General features: G+C 41.7%; 1 protein-coding gene across 1 annotated transcript; it reads left to right on the top strand.

Annotated features, from left to right (window-relative positions):
• Positions 1–201: 201 nt before the first annotated feature.
• Positions 202–2889, top strand: LOC119723986 (neuroligin-3-like). Its single transcript, XM_038194908.1, has 2 exons — positions 202–941; positions 2825–2889. The coding sequence occupies exons 1-2, from the start codon at positions 464–466 to the stop codon at positions 2887–2889; spliced, it is 543 nt and encodes a 180-aa protein (XP_038050836.1). The 5' UTR covers positions 202–463.
• The last annotated feature ends 16678 nt before the right edge of the window (positions 2890–19567 follow it).

Below are 19567 nucleotides of genomic sequence, written 5' to 3'. Positions count from 1 at the left end.
TTCTGTCATCCCAAATTCTCTTAATGAAATCGATACCTCTGCATTAATTGAACCTATGTGATGCAGAGGCTTCCGACCGACATAGAAGATTACCACCCCCCCCCTCTCTCCACCTCCCCATGCCTATACTTCCAGCTCCCCTCTGATTTTGAATCGGAACGTCCAGATGTAATTGAACTCAACTCGGCCGTGGCTCGTCAGGCTGCTGAAGTGTAAGCCTGGAGTAGAGGCGTCAGATCCGGCCACAATACAGTCGAGGGAAAGACGGTGCAGTCGCGTGGCGTGTTTGGGTGGACACACAGGCACCGCACTCACACGGGCGCTTTGGGGAATTTCGTTGGCGATAAACCTCTCCTCTGGGACAGGTTACCTGGATTTTTTACTTTCTTCTGATTACTTGCCTCTGCTGAGGGTTTTAAAAACCCGGTTAGCACGTGTGTGTTCAGCAAGTTTTTATTTCGGTATGAATTGTGCGGATTTTCTATCAGGAATGGCCGTGTGGAGGTGTGTGTTGGTGATGATGGTGCTACAGACGCTTAGGTCGGTGGTCCATGTGGCGGGCCAACCGGACAACACTCGGCGGGACTCGACCAGCTGGGTCGTCGGTCTGACGGATCCGGTCCGCGTACCGGGAGGGCTGATCCGCGGCCAGCGGGTCCGATTACGGAACCGATACCTGGGCCCCGTGGAGCAGTACCTGGGCGTGCCCTTCGCCCGCCCGCCCACGGGGCACCTGCGCTTCCGACCGCCCCAGTCCCCGCCTACGAGCTGGTCCGGAGTGCGGAACGCCACTACCTTCTCACCGGCCTGCCCGCAGGTAGTGCGGACGGCCGAGGGGGATATACCAAACTGGAAGAGCGAACCACTCCGGCATCGCTGGCCCTACCTGCAAGTCATGGACGAAGATTGTCTATACCTCAATATCTATGTACCAGCCAAAGGTAAGTGTATTTTCAGCTTCAAATATCTTTTAATTAGAAAGCTTTAACGTTGTATCACCCTTGGCGTAACAAAGGGGGGACACAGGGGGTCGCGAAACCCCCACCTTTCGGGGACATGTACTCTTGTGTCCATTGGTAAAGAAGCAAGAAACAGTAGTCACGAAGTCCACCGATGTCTCTGTTCCAAACATTTTATGTAAAATTGTCAAAATCGGAGGCCGGCAAAAGCGAGTAAAATGAGAGCTAATCAAATCTCCGGAAAACTTAGCGCCGCTGGTCGCGAGGATGAAACGGTCGGGGTAGCTGCGTATTATTGCCCCCAGGGAGGTGGGTGGGGTCATCCACGGCTGAGCTCACCCCAGGCCGAAAACATCCTAACTTACTGTTCCGTGTAGTTCGTAATTTCAAAGTTCAAAACAACATATGCATATAAATCACATCGATTAAAAAAGACCTATACGCGAACAACTGCGTTTGATTTTGGTGATACGAATACCAACACAAAAATACATACCAAAATGAAATCGTCATTTTTAAAACATTTTGAATGAAAGCAGGTAAACCATTCCACTGTTTTGCTGTAAAGTAAATATTCTGTCATCAGCTTTATTATCGTAATTTTTTTCGCTGCTACTTCGGAGCCAGACATCAGCCAGTCCCCACAAAGCATTACGAGCACTAATACGAATATCGCCTTTTTCCCCTCATTTTGTTCTCACTCATTCAAGTGAAGCCCCTCGTACCTTAAGTGGCTTTCAGCATCTAATGGACGGATTCCATTTTCACAAAATGCCAAGGGCCGTTCCATTTTCCATATACTTTAAAGATGTAATTTCATGTGAAATGTCATAATGTATTTAAAAGGCTCGTGCTTTAAGTTCATCTGTTTCGTTCATTCATATAATTTAAAGAAGTTAGAGGAACACAAGAACTCTCGTTAACTCTCAATCTGATTTGAAAAGTTATTTAGATTTCTTGAATAGACCATTGAAAAGATAGCATTGAGAGTACATCAACCAATTCTGTTTAAAAAAACCTGATGGGACATTATTGAGGTGCTAGGTATCCATGCCTCTCTTTTCCATCAATGCATCTGCCTAAATTGAGTATGTCGGCAAATGGAATAATAATCATTCGAAACGACATTGGTAAATGCTTTTTACTGCGAAATCGTAATCCATCTGCCGTCATGTTTCCCCTGAGTCATTCGCAAGTCGCAGCATCTGAAGACCATGTGTAAATTGCAGATAACGGGGTGAACCTGACGAACATCTTCAAACCCCCACACAATCATCAGAAGTTATCGGCAACCTTTTTGAGTTAACACGACGTTGTCGTTTTGCATCGGACATTTCCTTCTGAAGTTTCATATCAGCGAATGTAACTATCAGCGCTCGAATCGACTTTCTTTTGTGCGCAGGCTACGGACTTCGGTAGTTTTTGAGTGCGTGCAATGAGTATCTACTCAGACTGCAATATTACTCACGTCTAAGCAATAAAAAATGCTTCAATATTTTTATAATTTCTCATGATGTAAGTATAACTATAGCCTAATGCGAGGTTTTCGTCCGAGGTTACATTTTAAGTTAAATCAGACAGATGTCTTGCGAATCTACAGTGCTCATTTTTCTTATTGGCGCAACTGATATAAACGCACTAGTAACACGAACCGTAAAATAATAACTGTCTGCGCTTCATCCAAAATACAATCTTGGTGTTGCAATTTAAAGTCGGCGCAGTCTTCATGGAAAACGTACCAAAAAGGAAAAAAATACTACAATATTGCATCAGCATCACTAATCAACCACAATACAATGTTTCCCTGAATTCCCTGGAACATAAATGTTAACTTCTACTCATTTTATTTCATGCTCGTATTCAAGTGCGACAGGCAGCTGTGCCACTTTATGATACTGCCAATTGCCAAAACATCCACCCAGTTGGATAGATGCATTTTAATAAGCCACAACTCCCACGGTGTAAAAAAAACAACACTTCATTGATTCAGCTCAGGTAAACTTACTACAGGAACACACTTAATCCTATTAGGGCAATATCTCAACTGCCCTCAGTTAGTGCCTTAACGTCAATTTTCTATTGACCGCCACTAGCGCAAATACACGTCGCCATTTGCTCTTCGTATAGTGCGCGCGCGCCGAATGAGCTAAAAAATCAACCTGGATCACGTGGTCAGGTCGTGACTGCAGTATTTCACGAAATATGTACTCAGCATAGTCAAATTTCACATCATTTGTGTAGCCCATCGATCACTGCGCCTTGTTCATCGCTGCGACATGCTTGTTTGACAGCAGTCGGAGCCACTTGTGTTTTATTTTCTTCTCTGATCAGACCATCAAGATTGCTTTCACAACTTATTAACGAATTTCCGGGCCGTTCAGGTATCCGATCACCCCGATGACCCATCGTCTGGAAATGAGTCACGTTTCTGTCAAACCGACTTTTGAGTTGTTCCCGGGCCTGCAATAGTGTTATTATAAGGGTCCATGCTTGGTGTTTCTTTGACCTCTTGGTATTTAATGTATAAGATAGGCTCCTTCTAGAGGAATACTCAACGAATATTCAAGCGCAAAGTTTTGTGAATTATGAGCCTAAATGGACTATTCCTATAGATTTTGGTTTTTTCAGGCCGTAATGTCCCTTTAAATGGCGATCTTCTAATATAAGGCCCATAATTCTGACACGGAATTACATGATACACTTCAACATGATCGAACACCCACGCAATGATAATTTTGGCCTTCTACCGCTAGTGGGTCTATAATGTCATTCCCGATCACGTTCAAGTGGTGCCTTTCGATTAGCTTCTCTTAGCTTGCCTGCGCATGTTTCTAGTTTCCTTTCATTATGTTGTCAGAGAGCCGGCTGCATTTTTCGTTAAAGGCAATGTACAACGTTTGCTTTGGCTGCAATTTTCAGAAATAAATGGATTTGGAGGATCAGTATGTTACAGTAAATATTGTTAAACTGACTTATTTCACGTTTGGGGCTTTTAGATGCTAGAAAAACTAAGAAAACCTATAGTCTGGTTCCCTGACCCCACTTAAGATGAAATGGAGCAATTAATACACTTTAAGGAATTGTAACTAGGCCAGACAGCCAGTCTAGCTTGTACCCCTTCACAGGTTTGTAATAAATTGCAAAGAAAAGTCAGAATAACTAATATCAACAGTAAAGAACAGTTTTTGAAAAAAGCCAACGCTGGTCGGCCGACCATCGTTGGAAAAATACAGTTTTTCTTGAAAATGTCAGCACACCCTGAGCCACGATTTTAAAAGATGATTTTAGATTGACAGTCCCTAACAATTCAGTAAGGTATTTCGTGATAATTTGATCATTTCATTTTGTTGATGTTTGCAAATGTTGTATCTTCCCTTTAATATAGCAATATTCCATCGGACTTGTGTGTCGCCTTTGGGACGGACTGCATTGGTATACAATATATTACCTGTTTGTTTAGTGCGCGTTTGGTGCAGAGTTTGAAATGAGCTTCATCTTATGACACAGTCCTCTCTTATATCCAATGCGTGAAAATTCCCTCTCTTTACTCAAGCTAAATTCAATCCATCGACAATCCATGAGTTTACACTCGAGTTTCGACTAAAGCGATTCTTGTTCAAGTGTTTCAATCTAAAGTCAGAGTGATTGGAACTCTAAATCGTCAGGCCAATAATTTCGCTCATTTGAAATTATAGAGAGTATGTTCTCTCTAATGTTATATCGTGCATGACTATCGTGCATGACTGGAGACAAGGTCTCCAGTGTCCCTTCATACTTACAGTATACACACTTAAAGAGTTGTAACGAGTCGCTGTATTTTGAGACTCGAGTCGACCTTGAGAGTCATTTTAAGGAAGTGACTCGAGTCGAGTCCAGTCACAGGTCAAGAAGGTTGAGTCGAGTGACAGTGTGTGGTTGAGTCGAGTCGAGTCGAGTCGAATCAAGCATTAGTTTATTATATTAGACCCAAAGGCTGCTGCGTGGAGATCGCTTGTTTAGAAATCTATATAACAGCAGATAGCGAGAAGTGGAACTTCGGTTTTATCTCTGGTTTGGCTTCGGGTCTGGAATAAGTTTATGCTGACAATATCAAAAACCAAATTGCAACATACGAAACTACAGTTTCTGATTATATAGAAATATATCGAACTATTGTTTTTTGAAAGCCCGACATCACTTTAGCCGGAGTCACATCAAGGGCTTAAGAAATTGCCCGAGGCCGATGGTGAAACCAAGAATTGGGAAATGCGTATAGTTCCGAATTACGTGTAGTAGTTTTTGCCCTACCGTGAAAACCACGAGGTGGGAATCCTTGATACGGGTATATATTATGAGCCAGAACTGGCCACAGCTTGACGCTAACGCGAAGTACGCGAACATAAATAACTTTGTACCGTATAAGTCACTGCAAATATATTTTGGCACGGTTTTGTGACTCGAATGTTTTTAGCCTTCGACTCGATAAGGGGCTCGAGTCGAGTGGAGTCATTTGCTCGCAGTGACTCGAGTCGAGTCGAGTCAATTACTCGTTGGGACTCGAGTCGAGTCGAGTCGCCAAAAATTCTGACTCTAGTCGGACTCGAGTCGAGTCATTGACTCAAGTCATTACAACTCTACACACAAGATACCTCAAAAGAATTCCTGAGATTCGGGGAACACAGTGAGAAACACAAGGGTGGGGGGGTTCCCTCCGCCACACATCTCGCTTCAAATGGATTTGCCACATACCCTCTGAGCCATGTGAACTGATGTGATGGCTGAGATGAAGGCTCTATACTGGCATGCATTCAATAGACAATGCATTGCTTTGTCTATTTGTCATCCCGGATGAAAGGTTTGTTTAAGTTTGTAAACGCAGCTACTGCAAATTCCCTGGAACCACCTCTCCGTGTCTTGTTCACGGCAACACATAAAGAGGGGCTGTAGGAAAGTTTCGGCCATTTGAATGATTCAAGGAAAAAAATCGTAATATTAAAAAAATAAAAATAATATAATTTAATTTGAAGCATATATTGCAGCTATTCTGTAATCAGCCAGTTTTAATTATTAATGCCCAAATGAGAAAGGTCGACACAAATCGATACATTTTTTCTTATAATGTGTCTTTGCGTTGCCACAGCAAGTCTAAGCGGTTGCCACAGTGATATATACCGCCTCTGTATAGATATAACGATACTTTTCCGATCTCTCAATGACAGACAGGAATGGTCTGGTCACACTTTACGTGTGAGAAAAGAAACGCAGTCACTTCCTGTAGGGAACCGAGCATAATCATATCCCAGTCTAGAGAGTATCAGGGCTCTCCAGAGAAAAACACTCTTGCACCTGTCCTTAGAGCACACGCGTCCTAGCCGAAAGCTTCGCCCGATCTGGTAAAAAAAACTACCATGGATCAAAAGATCAGGTCATGTTTTTACTTGGGCCACACGCATCGGCAAAAAAAAAATGATACATTGCATGAGCAGAGCGGTTTCTTTTTTTTTTCACGGCTTGGATGACTTAAGTACCGGAAGTCTCAGAAAATGCCTCCTCCACGAGCGAGGATTTTTTTTCCCGAAGCTGCTCCTTTTGTTGTAACAAGTTTTGAGATTTTGTCCTTAAGTGCCCCCTCGACCGAGTGGATTCTAGATATAATTTGATTCCGAATGCGAGAATCGTCGTCTTTTAAGATATCAGATAGGGTTGATAATGAGAAGGGAAAAAGGCCTGTCGGCCGTTGCACTCGCACGTGTCGGTGTTGGTTTACGGATAAATAGCATGTCCCCCAAAAAGTGTCGGTCTGACTGTTTTTGAAATAACTAAAAAACCATGAAGTTCATTTGGAAAATTTTGGTTGTGCAGATACTCCTTATCCTTTGCCTAAACCCCTATGAGTTTGATTTCAGTCACGCAATCACTGCACAATGGTTGATCAACAGTTTTGGACACTAGTGACCAAGTTCCTTGAATTTCAGTGCTGTGTTATGTAAGTTGTGTAAAATCCTGCATGTTGTGAAAGAAAGGATGATAGGGTTTGGGATTAGATAATTGTGCTCTTGAGCATTAAACTGAGGTCCTGCCGTGATGACTGATAGTCAGGCAAACGATTCCAATCCCAACCGCAGCCCTGTACACAGCATGCAAGATTGTACACAGCTTACATAACATAGCACTGAAAGTCATTAAGGCAAGGAACTCGGTCACAGTGTCCAAAAAATGTTGATGTGATCAATAGACAATTGTGTAGTGATGCGTGACAGAAACGAAATGAAACTCATAGGCAAAATATAAGGAGTATAGTCTGCACAATCAAAACATTTCAAAATTGACCTCATGGTTTTGTAGTTAATCCAAAAATAGTCAGTCGGAGACTTTTTTTAGGGGGAGGGACCTACTATAGATGACAAAGGCACTCGTAGTAGTGAGGTACCTTAGTGACAAAAATGTCAAGGATCGTGACACGGTGGACAAAAGCACAATTTTTTCACCAAAGCATCTCCATGGTATACCTTTTCGAAAAATAGACGGACGCAAAAAAATCGGATGATGGGAAGGGCATGTATGACGTCATTGATAGAAAGTACATATTTAGAAGTTTGAAGGAAAGGTGGAGATTGTAGCCTAAGAATAAACCACACAAAATGGCACGGGTGTACTTAGAGTTTCCAAGCCCAGGCCTCAACAGGGAAATACAAGCCAGGGACGCCCTGAATGTAGACGAGGAAATGCCTGACGGTGTTTGACATTAAGAAAAGGAAGACAGGACTCCCCTTTCAATTTTGGACTTATTTTTAATATCCGGGTCTTTCCATTTCATAAAAACGGCTGAGCCATTCATGTGTATGTTACTGCTTTGGAAAGAGTTTGCGTAAACAGAAACTAAATGTTTGTAATACACCGGTGCTTAATACAACATTCTTGCTTCCATTAAATGAGGTTAGATAATAAGAATATCGATTGCTAATTATAATTTTCACCAGCCAAGTACTTTGGAATTTTTCTAAACGAATGAAAAAAAAACTGTTTAGCCCCCCCCCCTATTTTTAAAGCTGTACGTCATTTTATGTCCTTTGTTGCACTTAGAATTCAGTAGCAATAACTCTATCAACCTTGGCATTGCAACAATTTTATTTAAGTTGGAATGTCTACAAAAAATACGTAACTGTTTGAAGGGGCTGAAAATTGTAGCCATCCCAGACGTTGAGGTGCTAAAATCAGTGCTGATTAAAAAGTTTTTGCAATGGGACATCCCCCCCCCCCATTCACTTTGTGATGCACGTCTTTTCCATCTTCCGTGCGAGCCAGGGTTCTAGATTTAATAACGTCCACCACTCGCTTGAGCGACCCTTAAAATATATGATATTGCTTCTTCTTTTTTTTAGCCTATCACACCTCCCGAGGTTCTTAGCACTTTCCTCCCCCGTCAGTTCCCCGGAGGTGATATGAGATGTTGACCTATCCTAAGCTTATGCCTAAGTCGACCTGTTTTCCCGAGCCCCGAGCCCCTGATGACACCGAGCCAGAGACGGTACACCAGGAAGCCGTATTATACCCGCAACCCATCCCCACAAACACCGTTCATGTTTAATACGGTTTAGATTCCTACACCGGAGAATTATACGGGTGTAATCCGGTCCGTGGGTGTACGGTCTTGTAGTGCGGACAGCATCCTTATATTTCCCCGCGAAAATGCAAGAATGTTCACCGCGGAGAAATGTAAGAGAAAAAGGCACATGACCTTTGGGGACTGTTTGTAATTTTGTTTGGGAAAATTATTCCAAATTCGGTGGTGGAATTTTATGTTTTAAATTGTATGATTTGGGTTTAGTGTTCCTTAGATATCTTTGGCTTCGAGCGTTTCGTAAACGCGACGCACGGGTTTGTCAATAGTACCATGGTTTGATATGCTTAGAGTTCGTAAAACTGCAGAAAAAATATGATGCTTAGATTCTAAATGACTGACAAGGATAATACATTTAATGTTAGGCAAAAGTTCAAATCCCCGAATCTCCGGCATATACTCAATTACCGTTATGTCGGGCAGAATCTCAAAAACCACTTGTTTTTTCTAAACCAAGGCCAAAGCATCTGGCAAAAACCCCTCAAAATGATGCCACAAAATGTCTGGGGAAACATCGTCATAGTGACTCGTAAGACTTCAAATTCTATTCATGAAAAGCCAAAGAACCACTTCAATTAGGCAAAAACTATACCAAACTAATTGACCAAAAACAATATTAATACTTAACATTTGTGGGAAACGTCAAATTGCTTTTTAATTAGCCATTTAATCCAAAGTGGCTTTAACATGGAGTCTGTATGTTTTTGTCAAAGGATCAAACTCCGCGGTATATTTTTCTCCAAATAATTATAAAAAACACTGTCCCAAAAAAAAAAAAAAATCGGACTTGTATCTTCTGTTGTCTGTACGGTTTGCAACTATAAATGCTTTTTGCAATCAAATTCAGGTATTACATGTTTCAGTTGTGTGTGTGGTCTGTGCATTCTCACTTGTTGGCATATAGTCTTGTAGCCAGAGGCGGTGATTTCTGTCAACGATAGTCTGGGGATAGCAGATAAGAGGGAGGCCTACCTGTGGGGATTTAGCTGCACCTGTCTTCGCGTGGACGCACATCTGCATTCAAAGCCAACGTGCCTGATAAAACAATGCCACTTGCAAGCGCGCCTAGATGTCATAATGCACTTTTAGTCTTTTACCGAATAAAATACTAAAAGGGAAGAAAGAAAATGCGGCCTGTCCATTTCCCAAACATCGGTTTTTGGGCTTCGGATTTATCTACTCCCCATAAACAATTCCTCAATGATTAGACCTGGCAGATAGGTGATGGGATTGTGCCTTTGATGAAACAAGCACAAAGTCACAGTATGTCATAAAAACGATGTCGGGATATAGGGCCATCGCAGATTTGTCCTTTGAAAATGCAGTAGAATAACAATAATGGCAGCCATTTTGAAAATATTGAAAATTGCTTGTTATATTTTTTTCAGAGGACAACTCTACGATGGCCGTATAGCCAAATATCGCTCTTAGGACATAGTCTGACTGTGTGCCAATGTTTGTATCATCAAGGGCACAATTCCCCCAGATGTTTCCACTATCTGCCCCACTAGGCCCTATAGATGCCGAAACCAAACAGAAAAATTCCAATCTTTTTGGCCGATATTGTACTATTTGATGCTCCAATAGAACAGACTATTGACTAATATTGAGTATGCATATACGTTCCGCAAGTCAGGCGCCAGATGCCGAACTGGAGACGAAACTGCTGTTTCGGAAATATTGCATCCTTTCTTTCTGATTGAAACCCCCCCCCCTCCCCCACCTTTCGTAATTGCATGGCAGTAAACAACTTCCACGAAGGGTATACTCACCTTTTTCATATTTGTTTACGCTGATTGGATTTTGCAAATTACCTGAATTTTCGTCACACACTGCTGGTTGTTTTAATTGCAAACTTGCATTTCGTTTCACCCAAGCGGTATCCTTCTGTGTGGCATAACATTTCATCGAATGGTATAATCATTTCTGCTTTATTAAAAGGGCACCCTTTTTTGAACTTTACAACTTAAGGGTCATCCCAAGTATGTTCGCACCTTTTCTTAATTTACTCTTATGTTTCCTATAAGTTGGTTTCCAACGATTTTTTTTCCTGTCGTGAACCAAGTTTGAGTGTCTAACCTAGATGGCACATCGGGAGAGTTAATTAGGTAGCCGTGCAAATTGTGGCAAAAAATCTATACCTGCAGCGCATGGATTTTTAAAGTTGCTGGGTCTAGTTCCCAAGACACCCCTCGTGAAAGCTGTGCACATAGTTGATCTGACAATGCAGAATTACCAATCAGTCTTCTTACAAAATCCATTACCCGAAATGTTGGTAATTATAATGGCGTGGTCTTCGTCGAGACGATTAAGGGTTTATATGTTCAGATCGTGCTTGCCAAACCTTCACCAATTGCAATTGCAGATTCATTATAATAGGCAGGTGAGCAGCTCATGAGAGTATCGTCTCCTTTTAAAGGAAAGCGGTTTTTTTCTCGAAAACTACCTTGATGCATCAAAACTGTATTTTATAAACATGAAACGAATTAAGGAATCATCATTACGTATATCTGATTGGTAAGTCGTTGATCACATGTCATTTAATTATTCGTACCAACTCACGGCCCGCCGCACCGTAAAAATACAAGTTCTTTTCCACGGTAAAAAGAACTTCCATTGCACGGTCACACGTTTGGTAGCTCTGACCAATCAGATGATGAGGATTAGTTCAGGTGTTGTCTAAAACAAATAATGAATGTTTCACATTCGTGCAATGGACAGAATAATTTAAATCGGTGACAGATTGGAATGTTCTATTCTTCACCTCGCGGAATGGAACATTCCATCGGTCACCTCTTGACATTATTCTGACCATTGCACTCATAAACATCCATGTGTTGTACAATAAAAACCTTTGTTGACTAGTGAGCGACATTTCTACCTTGGTTGCCTACAATTTTCACCTATAGTACGCATTTTAATCATCAGTATTTTAAGAGGTGGGTATCTTCTTTCTTTTGCTTTTTTGGGGGCATGTCTGTTGATATTCCAGTTTGTATTTAACAATTACATATACCGTGGATTGCTCTAAGGTCGTCTTGCAATGATGGCCTTCTCGGTTTTTTTCTTCAGACCAATCGTTGGCAAAGACTTTGGCCGTGACGCAGCTAGCAAGGTCTATGGTCTCACAAACACACCCTACATAAATATACTGTATCAACTTGTATATATAAGAAATGATGTGATTTTCTGCCTTGGGGCGCGTGTACTGGCAGTGAACCGGAGATAATGGCGGCCCTCGCGCTTTGGAGGAGGCGCGGTGTAGATGACATTTTCAATCATCAACTGTGTCCACGTTTGCGTGTGATTCTCTCATTTCGCTTCTTATACACGCCAGATGGACGCGATGGGATGGCGGTAACCTTTAAAAGAAAAAGAAAATGGCCGCCTCCCCAATTGTCATTCATTTGGAGTTGTCAATTTCAATTAACTGTGACATGGATCTCTCCATGATCAGGATCAAGCACTCCAAAAATGAGAATGTGTATTAGGCCTATGGGCCTACAGTCCGCGAGGGGCACAACCTGCTTGCAAGATGGAATGAATCTTCTGTGCTGGATGGATGTGGGACCTGGCTTGTATCAAAGTAAATGCATACGACTTATTCACTCATGACATATTCCAATTTATATTTTTAGTCCAACCTTAAAGTGTGTATTGTCATTGTATTTGCTTGCATTGATAAGTGTGGTTTTGGTCAGTTCTTTTCTTTTCATTTTTTTGGGGGGAATACAGAGACGGAATCTGAGATCTCCGAGCAAGAGTGTTAAAGAGAAACTCGAAGATAGCTTTCAGATACGTGTATCTAAACAGGAAAGTTATAATTGTGTTTTTCTGATGAGAACAAACTAGGGAAAAAAGTTCTCGATACAAGTTATATAACATAATAGAATATGGTAGAGGACCTGTGATGATAATTTCTGAACCTGTGTTTGATTAATGTTTCCGTTGGTTTGTGTAATAAGGCTGTTGAGTTCATGTGTGCTGAGTCTCTCGCAATAAGTCTTGCTCTCTTTTCTGCACGCGTCCGAGCATCTGGCGTACAATCGATGAACTCTCGTAGTCGTAAGTGCTTCTATCTATATTGATCTGGAGCTGATGCATCGTGGTACAGTCTACATCATTATAGCTGTGTCTTTCTGCCTCGGTGACTAACCTGCCTGAAACCTTTGATCAATTCTGGAAATGATTTTGTTATTTTATAAAGATATGGTTTTATCACTTGCCTATTTGCAAAACAAGATGACGTGTTCAGTTAACACCTTATGTTACGAATTTAATGAAGCGAACCTATCAAGTGTTTCAGTTTATAGAGATCAATGTTAACATGTGAAGTTTTATGATGAGGTGCTTTACTAGCAGTCGTTTATCACCTTGAATCTACAACTGCATGCTAGTCTAGGGCCAGACGACATTCCAACTATATGTTCACCCTGGAGGAACGCTAGATGGATACCAAATTGAAGGATTTGTGGATTTATTTGTAAAAGGAGCGGCCAAGTCACGTTTCAGTCTCCCCAATTACGTCTGATCCAGTTGCAATAAGTGCCTCAGTCTCGATCACGCCTTTTCCTACTGACCTTTGTCCTCCACAAGTATAATTTACATATCTTGAACCCTGACGAATGTTCCACAATAAAAAAGAGTGTCGGTATCGTATAATTCAGAGTATGTTCTTGCATATAGTTGTTTTAGGCTACGTCAGAATTACATATGGACTTATTACCACGTAGGTATTCGATAAAATATAAAGGTGACGTGCTGGCAGAAGAAGTACGCGTAGGCTATATCGGTTTCTCTTGAACTTAGATACGGTCTATAATTAAGAAACGCTAGGAGCCAGTATATTGTTTACAGAATATTGTTTACAACGGCAAAAAATAGTCAGACATTGCTAGCGTATGGCTTGTCCTGGATCTTGTGCTATTTCAAATTGCTGTTCAGCGCATTTCAATGTACACACGTTTCACAAAATAACGCACGATTTGTCAGATATTATTTTTAAAGTGTGATACTGTTTCCTTTTATACCACTTTGTGGTTTAATTTGGACTTCAAGTACAACTTATCAAACCAATTCTATATCCTTTAATTTTGAAGGGAAAATGACAACCATGATTGACGATATCACGAAATATCGATCAATCGCTAGTTTCACACGAGCATCCATCGTTTGTGCTTTATTCCTGGACTAAAATTTTAAGAATTTTTTTTCACTTTTGCGGAGGATGAAGTGCGGTGCAACAAATTAAAAAAAAACACCTCATAATGACTACATAAAATGCGACCTGTGAATTGTTATCGCTATAATCAACCTTGCTTCTTACTTTTACGGTCGTATTGGAATTATTCACGAGTGGAAACATTACCCTTTCTCGTAGCGATATTCAGAGAGGCTTGGGGTGACTTAATGGCCTTTTCGCCAATGGCTCCGCTCGTCGTTTTTTAATCTACACAAACGCGAGCGCAGTATCTGCGTGCCCAAAATAACCCTATTGCAGTAGTTTCATCTCAAGTGATGCTTGAAACGTTTTTCGAAACGGCGGTGAGCCGGCTTGCATTGGAACGCAGTTTTGATTCCTTTCGTCGACGTTTGTGAGCAACATTGTATTTGCAAGTCAAAAATAACCTGATTGCGACAACTCGAGTATGGCTTGAAACGATCAATCGTAGACATGCCACTCTTTCGTCCTTCCTTCGCCCGTTGCTCATTTTGCCATCGATGGTGCTCCACCATCTTATATACCCCTGTGTTGTAGACCATGGCCAGTTACCATGCACCCAAAAAACGACGGCTTGGTGATAACTGGCTCCCGGCGGCAATGCAATTGAATTACATACATCGCCCGTCTGGGGTGCGTGCGTGCACACTCGGGCAAAATACGAATATGAAATTAACCGTGCGATGCCGAAGGTTGATGCCTATTGATCGGACGGCTTGGCTACAGTTATTTGTTACTCTGTGCTTGAAATTTGGCACTTGTTTTCCTTCTAGACAAAACAAAACCGAGCATGCCTGCATTCTCGTGCTGTCCTCGTGTGGTAAGGAATCAACGAGAGATATTACTGTTTACGCACGTTTCATTTTTTTTACAAGAACTGCAAGCTGCTATATAAGTATATGCGTATTGTAGATTGTTCAAAACAGCCCGAATAGATTGCTCCTCTTGAGGACCATGCTTCTCTGTCGTCGTATTCTAATCATTTGAAGGGAACGCAATTGGAAAAATTGGGTCGCGCATGTAAACTAGAAGTATACCTGTTCTCGTAACAGAATGTGATTTACTCTTGGTTGTTTGTTCTGTCGGTTGGTGGGTCGGTCGATGTGTCTGGTTGGTTGGCCCAACTGAACTTGGTTTATATCTGGATCGACTTGGTGTGCTAGTGCAATAAACTGGTTGGCTCAATTTGGTTAGTTGACTTGGTCAGGTGGTTCTAATCGATAAGTTGATTCCATTTGCTTACTTGGTTTATATTATTTGGTTCGACTTGGCTATAGTGTAGCTCATAGCTCAACTCGGTATGTGCATTTTACTGGGCCGGTCAAGTCAATTTGGTTTGGTGTTTCAACTCGGTTAGAATATGTATCACTTGTCTTGTTTAGGTTGTAGAGGCTCTTCAGACGTGAAGGCTATAAACGAATGTAAATTGTTGACTGAGAAAAGATAGATTTATAGTTCTGGTATAGGCTGGAACCCCTAACATTTTTACTTGGAGTTTGTTTGCGTTGAAACCGCCGTAAAGCCCTCTTGACCAAACATTTTCCACGGGGGAAAAAAAAGTTTGTCGTTGCTTGAACCCGAAATATGCGCCTTTAGAGAGAAAAATGTAAACACAGTACCACGATATATTGCAGTCAGGTGTCGCACGCGCGTTAGTTCCAGTTGTCACTCAGGACTGAGCTAATTGACTGCAATAGCTCATCGTATAAACAGCGAAATCCACTTAGAACTTGACGACAAATCCTCAGCACTCAGACGCCAAAAAAACCCCAAAAACAACAACCGAGATTAAACCCAAATAATGCAATGAGAGCTATAATGTTAAAATAGGGGTATCAATGAGATATAAGTCTGTAATGTGGCGATCCTGGTGTGCGGATTGGTACATCATCTCCCCCACTCAATCCAGCATAGTTAACGTATAACAACTTTTTCAACGCTCATTGACTGTGTACAAAAGCATCATCCCCATCTATATCCTATCATCTTCCGACACCCTGTTCGTTAGTAAAAAGTCACACACGCGCGCGCACCATTAAATAGCGTCCATTGGATGAACGCTCGAGTTGCGTTAACTTCCGGTTCCAATGGTTCCTATGCTACTTAATGGCAGTGGGCGTGGTATAAACTGAAGTGACGTGACACTAACAACTGCAGCTGGGCCTAATTTCATAGAGCAAAATTAGCTTAAGTACGAAAAAACATTGCTTAGTAAAATTAGGTTACCGGCCAAAACTCCATGTGATGTACATTGCTTGTGAATGGTATTTAGCTGTTGTTTATTAGCATAACAATCGCATGGAGTTTTGGCCGGTAACATGATTTTTATTAAGCAAGACGTTTTTGTGCTTAAGCAAATTTTGTGCTTAAGCAGCTCTATGAAATTGGCCCCAGATAGATGATGGGTGAAGTTGAGAAAAAAATCCTGGTAATCTTACTTTTAGGCGTGGTTTATTAAAAAACGGAGAAGTTCAACATTGGACAGATAGCTTGCAAAAAGAAGTTGTTTGACTGGCTATAACGGTTATGAATTTGACATGTTTTTCTTCAAAGCGAAGCTAGGTCCCAAAGATTGCGTGAACACCCCCGAATAGAAGCAGCAACCAATAGCTGTATACAAACGCCATCGACTGCCAGAAACAACAGCAGCAGCATTTAGCAGCAGCAACCTCCTAAGCCTAAAGGCAACCGCTTTCCAATGAAATAGTTTAGGAAGTCACCTTATTAGGCTGGATGTAAAGAAGAAAAAACTGACAGGGGACTTGTGGTTTGAAGAGCCGTGTCCCTCATCTCAGTTCTCCCGTAGCCAAATCAGCTCCGGCGGTATGCCAAAGAAGAACAGGAATCTGCATAATACCAAAGGGGATGTCATGAGTCATTCAACTGTATCAAAATACCCGTGTATTCTTCTCAATCCAACCACCCTTTAATTGGGCCTGAGAGCTCGCAGCTAGCTCGTGGTGCGTTCGGATCATCACGTCTGTTTTAATAAACGCGGACTTCTTCGCTCCGTGTGTTTATCGAGGCTTGTTTTACGGCCACTCGAAAATGCGAGTATCTCCGGGCGGTGTTTATGGCGTCGCGTGGCACATCATATGGAACTGCTATCGTATCTGGCGTATACGAGACACACTGAAGGCCTCTTTTTAGAGATATTTTTATCCAATAAAGCAGAACCGCAGTCAGTGATATATCAAGACAAGCGTGGTATTATAACACAGTACCCTACAGCCTCCCGTTTTGGCTGCGGCCGTTTCCCCTAAAATGAAGTTACCGCAGGCTTATACGGGCTGCTAATCTAATTGGGTCTACAGGCTCCTGTCAGCTTGTCCCAGCTACCAGACCTTGGAGCAGAGGGGAAAAAAAGAGAGAAATGTTTACTCTTGCCGTCTGCCCACGGGTAGACATCGGGCATCTTTCTCCTCATCTTATCACGGGTGCTTCCGTTCTTTTCCGTTTTGTTTTGGGGTTTTTGTTTTAAGAAAGAGGTTAATTATATAAGACTTGGAACGCGGCTGAGGAGTTTGATTTAGCCTTGGATTAATACAAGGTGAGACAGCGCAGGGGATTCAACCTCGTTTCCAAAAGAGTAAAGGTCGTTTTCACGTTCCAGGGATTTCGCTTGCAGACATGTTTTCGTTTCTGGGGATGTAACACTATTATATGCATATAGTGACCAATCTCAGATTTCGCACAGAGTTGCACACCGATTCAAAACGCGAGATACCCGTTTTCATCTCGGCCATAAAGACGGTTTAGTACGGCAGATAGGTGATGGGATTGTGCCTTTCATGATACAAGCATGGAATTGGAATTAAAGTTAAAAACAAAATGGGGTAGGGGGAGTCCCGTTGCCCCCCTCCCCCTACATTCGCCAATATTTGAGGTGTACACTCCTAAAACTTGTGTTCAAATTGACCCGAAATAGGTCACATTTGACCCGATGACACTTGGGTCGAATTATGAAAGGATGATACAGACATGGGCGGGTACATTTTATGTGCTGAATGATGTCAACTTTAACTTTTACTTTAATGGTGGGAAAACGGTTATTCATACTTTCAAGGACACGGACGAAACACGATGTAATCACAAGTATCTGGTTTTCCAGAGCTCCCCGCCCACTCATTCACTAAACAAGGAAAAGAAAAATAAAATGAGAAGATGGAATGAATTTGACAAACTAACGCACCCGGCCTGATAGGTAATCTGAAATCTCAGCCAATATCCGTTTCAGCGGTGTATGCCAGGAAGCACTTCGTGCAACCGTTCAGGCACTGCATACCGTACCGCAGTCCGCCTGCGCTAGACTTCGCTGGGTGCCCTTATGTCACGAGAGGGAAATTTAATTGATCGAATTCCCCAAATCATTTAATGTATTTGTTCACTCTTGATTGGGAGGGCACCAGACTGCGTTTTAAATGATTGCATTTGTTGGCCTCGCTCTTGATATGACTTTTCGCCCATTGTTTAAAACTATAGCCTTTAGGTCACAATGACGTTAATCTATATTTTAAACATAATTGCATCATATTTTGTATACCCTTCTTAAGTTGCGAAAATATAAACAAGATGTGAAACTTTGCATGGTGGTAGTGTATACTAGTGAGGTTTGTGGTATTGTGTATAGTGAGGTTTGTGGTATTGTATATAGTGAGGTTTGTGGAGGTGTATACTAGTGAGGTTTGTGGTGGTGTATACTAGTGAGGTTTGTGGTATTGTATATAGTGAGGTTGTGGTATTGTATATAGTGAGGTTTGTGGTGGTGTATACTAGTGAGGTTTGTGGTATTGTATATAGTGAGGTTTGTGGTGGTGTATACTAGTGAGGTTTATGGTATTGTATATAGTGAGGTTTGTGGTGGTGTATACTAGTGAGGTTTGTGGTATTGTATATAGTGAGGTTTGTGGTGGTGTATACTAGTGAGGAGTGTGGTATTGTATATAGTGAGGTTTGTGGCGGTGTATACTAGTGAGGTGTGCAGTAACACCATGTGTCTCCTGAAGACGATCAGAGCATACTGATCGGAACGTCAAGTTTCACAACCAACCGGTTCTTTCCAGAGCCACACTTCTTCTCAAAAGATACTGTTCCGCATTGTGTTACCGCAAACCTCACAATGTTTACGAAAATATAGTTTTGCAGATTTCGGCTCGCCTTCGATTCAAGATGGCCGACTCGTAGATGAGGCATTTGATTTTTCTGATGCATTTTGGTTGCAACTTAATACACTCCACTGGTCGAGCATTACAAAACGGCGCCTCGGTCGATCGTTAGAAATAAAAATTAATGTGTTGCTTTTCGGGACGTTACGGGGGCACATTCATCATCTGGCCGCAAATGTGGCACATTTCACGCCCTAATAGCACTGCACTATCGGGCACGGCGATCGATCTGTCATAGCTGAAGGCAGATTGTAAACAAACGCAGTCTCATTCGCAGCTCGTTATGTGATAGATGCGGTAATTATGATGGTAACATTTCAAGACTGGGCGAACGAGCTTTTGAATCGAGGTTTAGAGGGAAGAATGGTAGCTATGATACTTTCGGAAATTGCTCTTTGAATGTTTCGTGCAGTAAAACGTCGCAATGCATTTTGCATTTTAAAATGAAAATCTAGTACGTTTAGGTTTTTTTTCTCAAACGTATTAATGCAATTGGTTTCCATTTTGCAATGACCTCATCGGATGTGTATGTGTTTCTTCCATTGCAAATCGTGAAAAAAATATATATGTAAAAATATTTTGCTAACAGGACTAGGCCTAAATTGTATATAACAATATATCG

This window comes from Patiria miniata, unplaced genomic scaffold, assembly GCF_015706575.1.
Source record: "Patiria miniata isolate m_02_andy unplaced genomic scaffold, ASM1570657v1 HiC_scaffold_17, whole genome shotgun sequence".
NCBI lineage: Eukaryota > Metazoa > Echinodermata > Asteroidea > Valvatida > Asterinidae > Patiria > Patiria miniata.
Note: the sequence above shows the minus strand (reverse complement) of the source record. Positions and strands in the feature narration are given on the sequence as shown.

What these genes read in the sequence shown, in the direction of transcription:
- LOC119723986 (XM_038194908.1), top strand. Translation starts at nt 464, where the DNA reads ATGAATTGTGCGGATTTTCTATCAGGAATGGCCGTGTGGAGGTGTGTG. An exon ending in TATCTATGTACCAGCCAAAG is followed by an intron (nt 942 to 2,824) that starts GTAAGTGTATTT and finishes CTCGTATTCAAG; the next exon opens with TGCGACAGGCAGCTGTGCCA.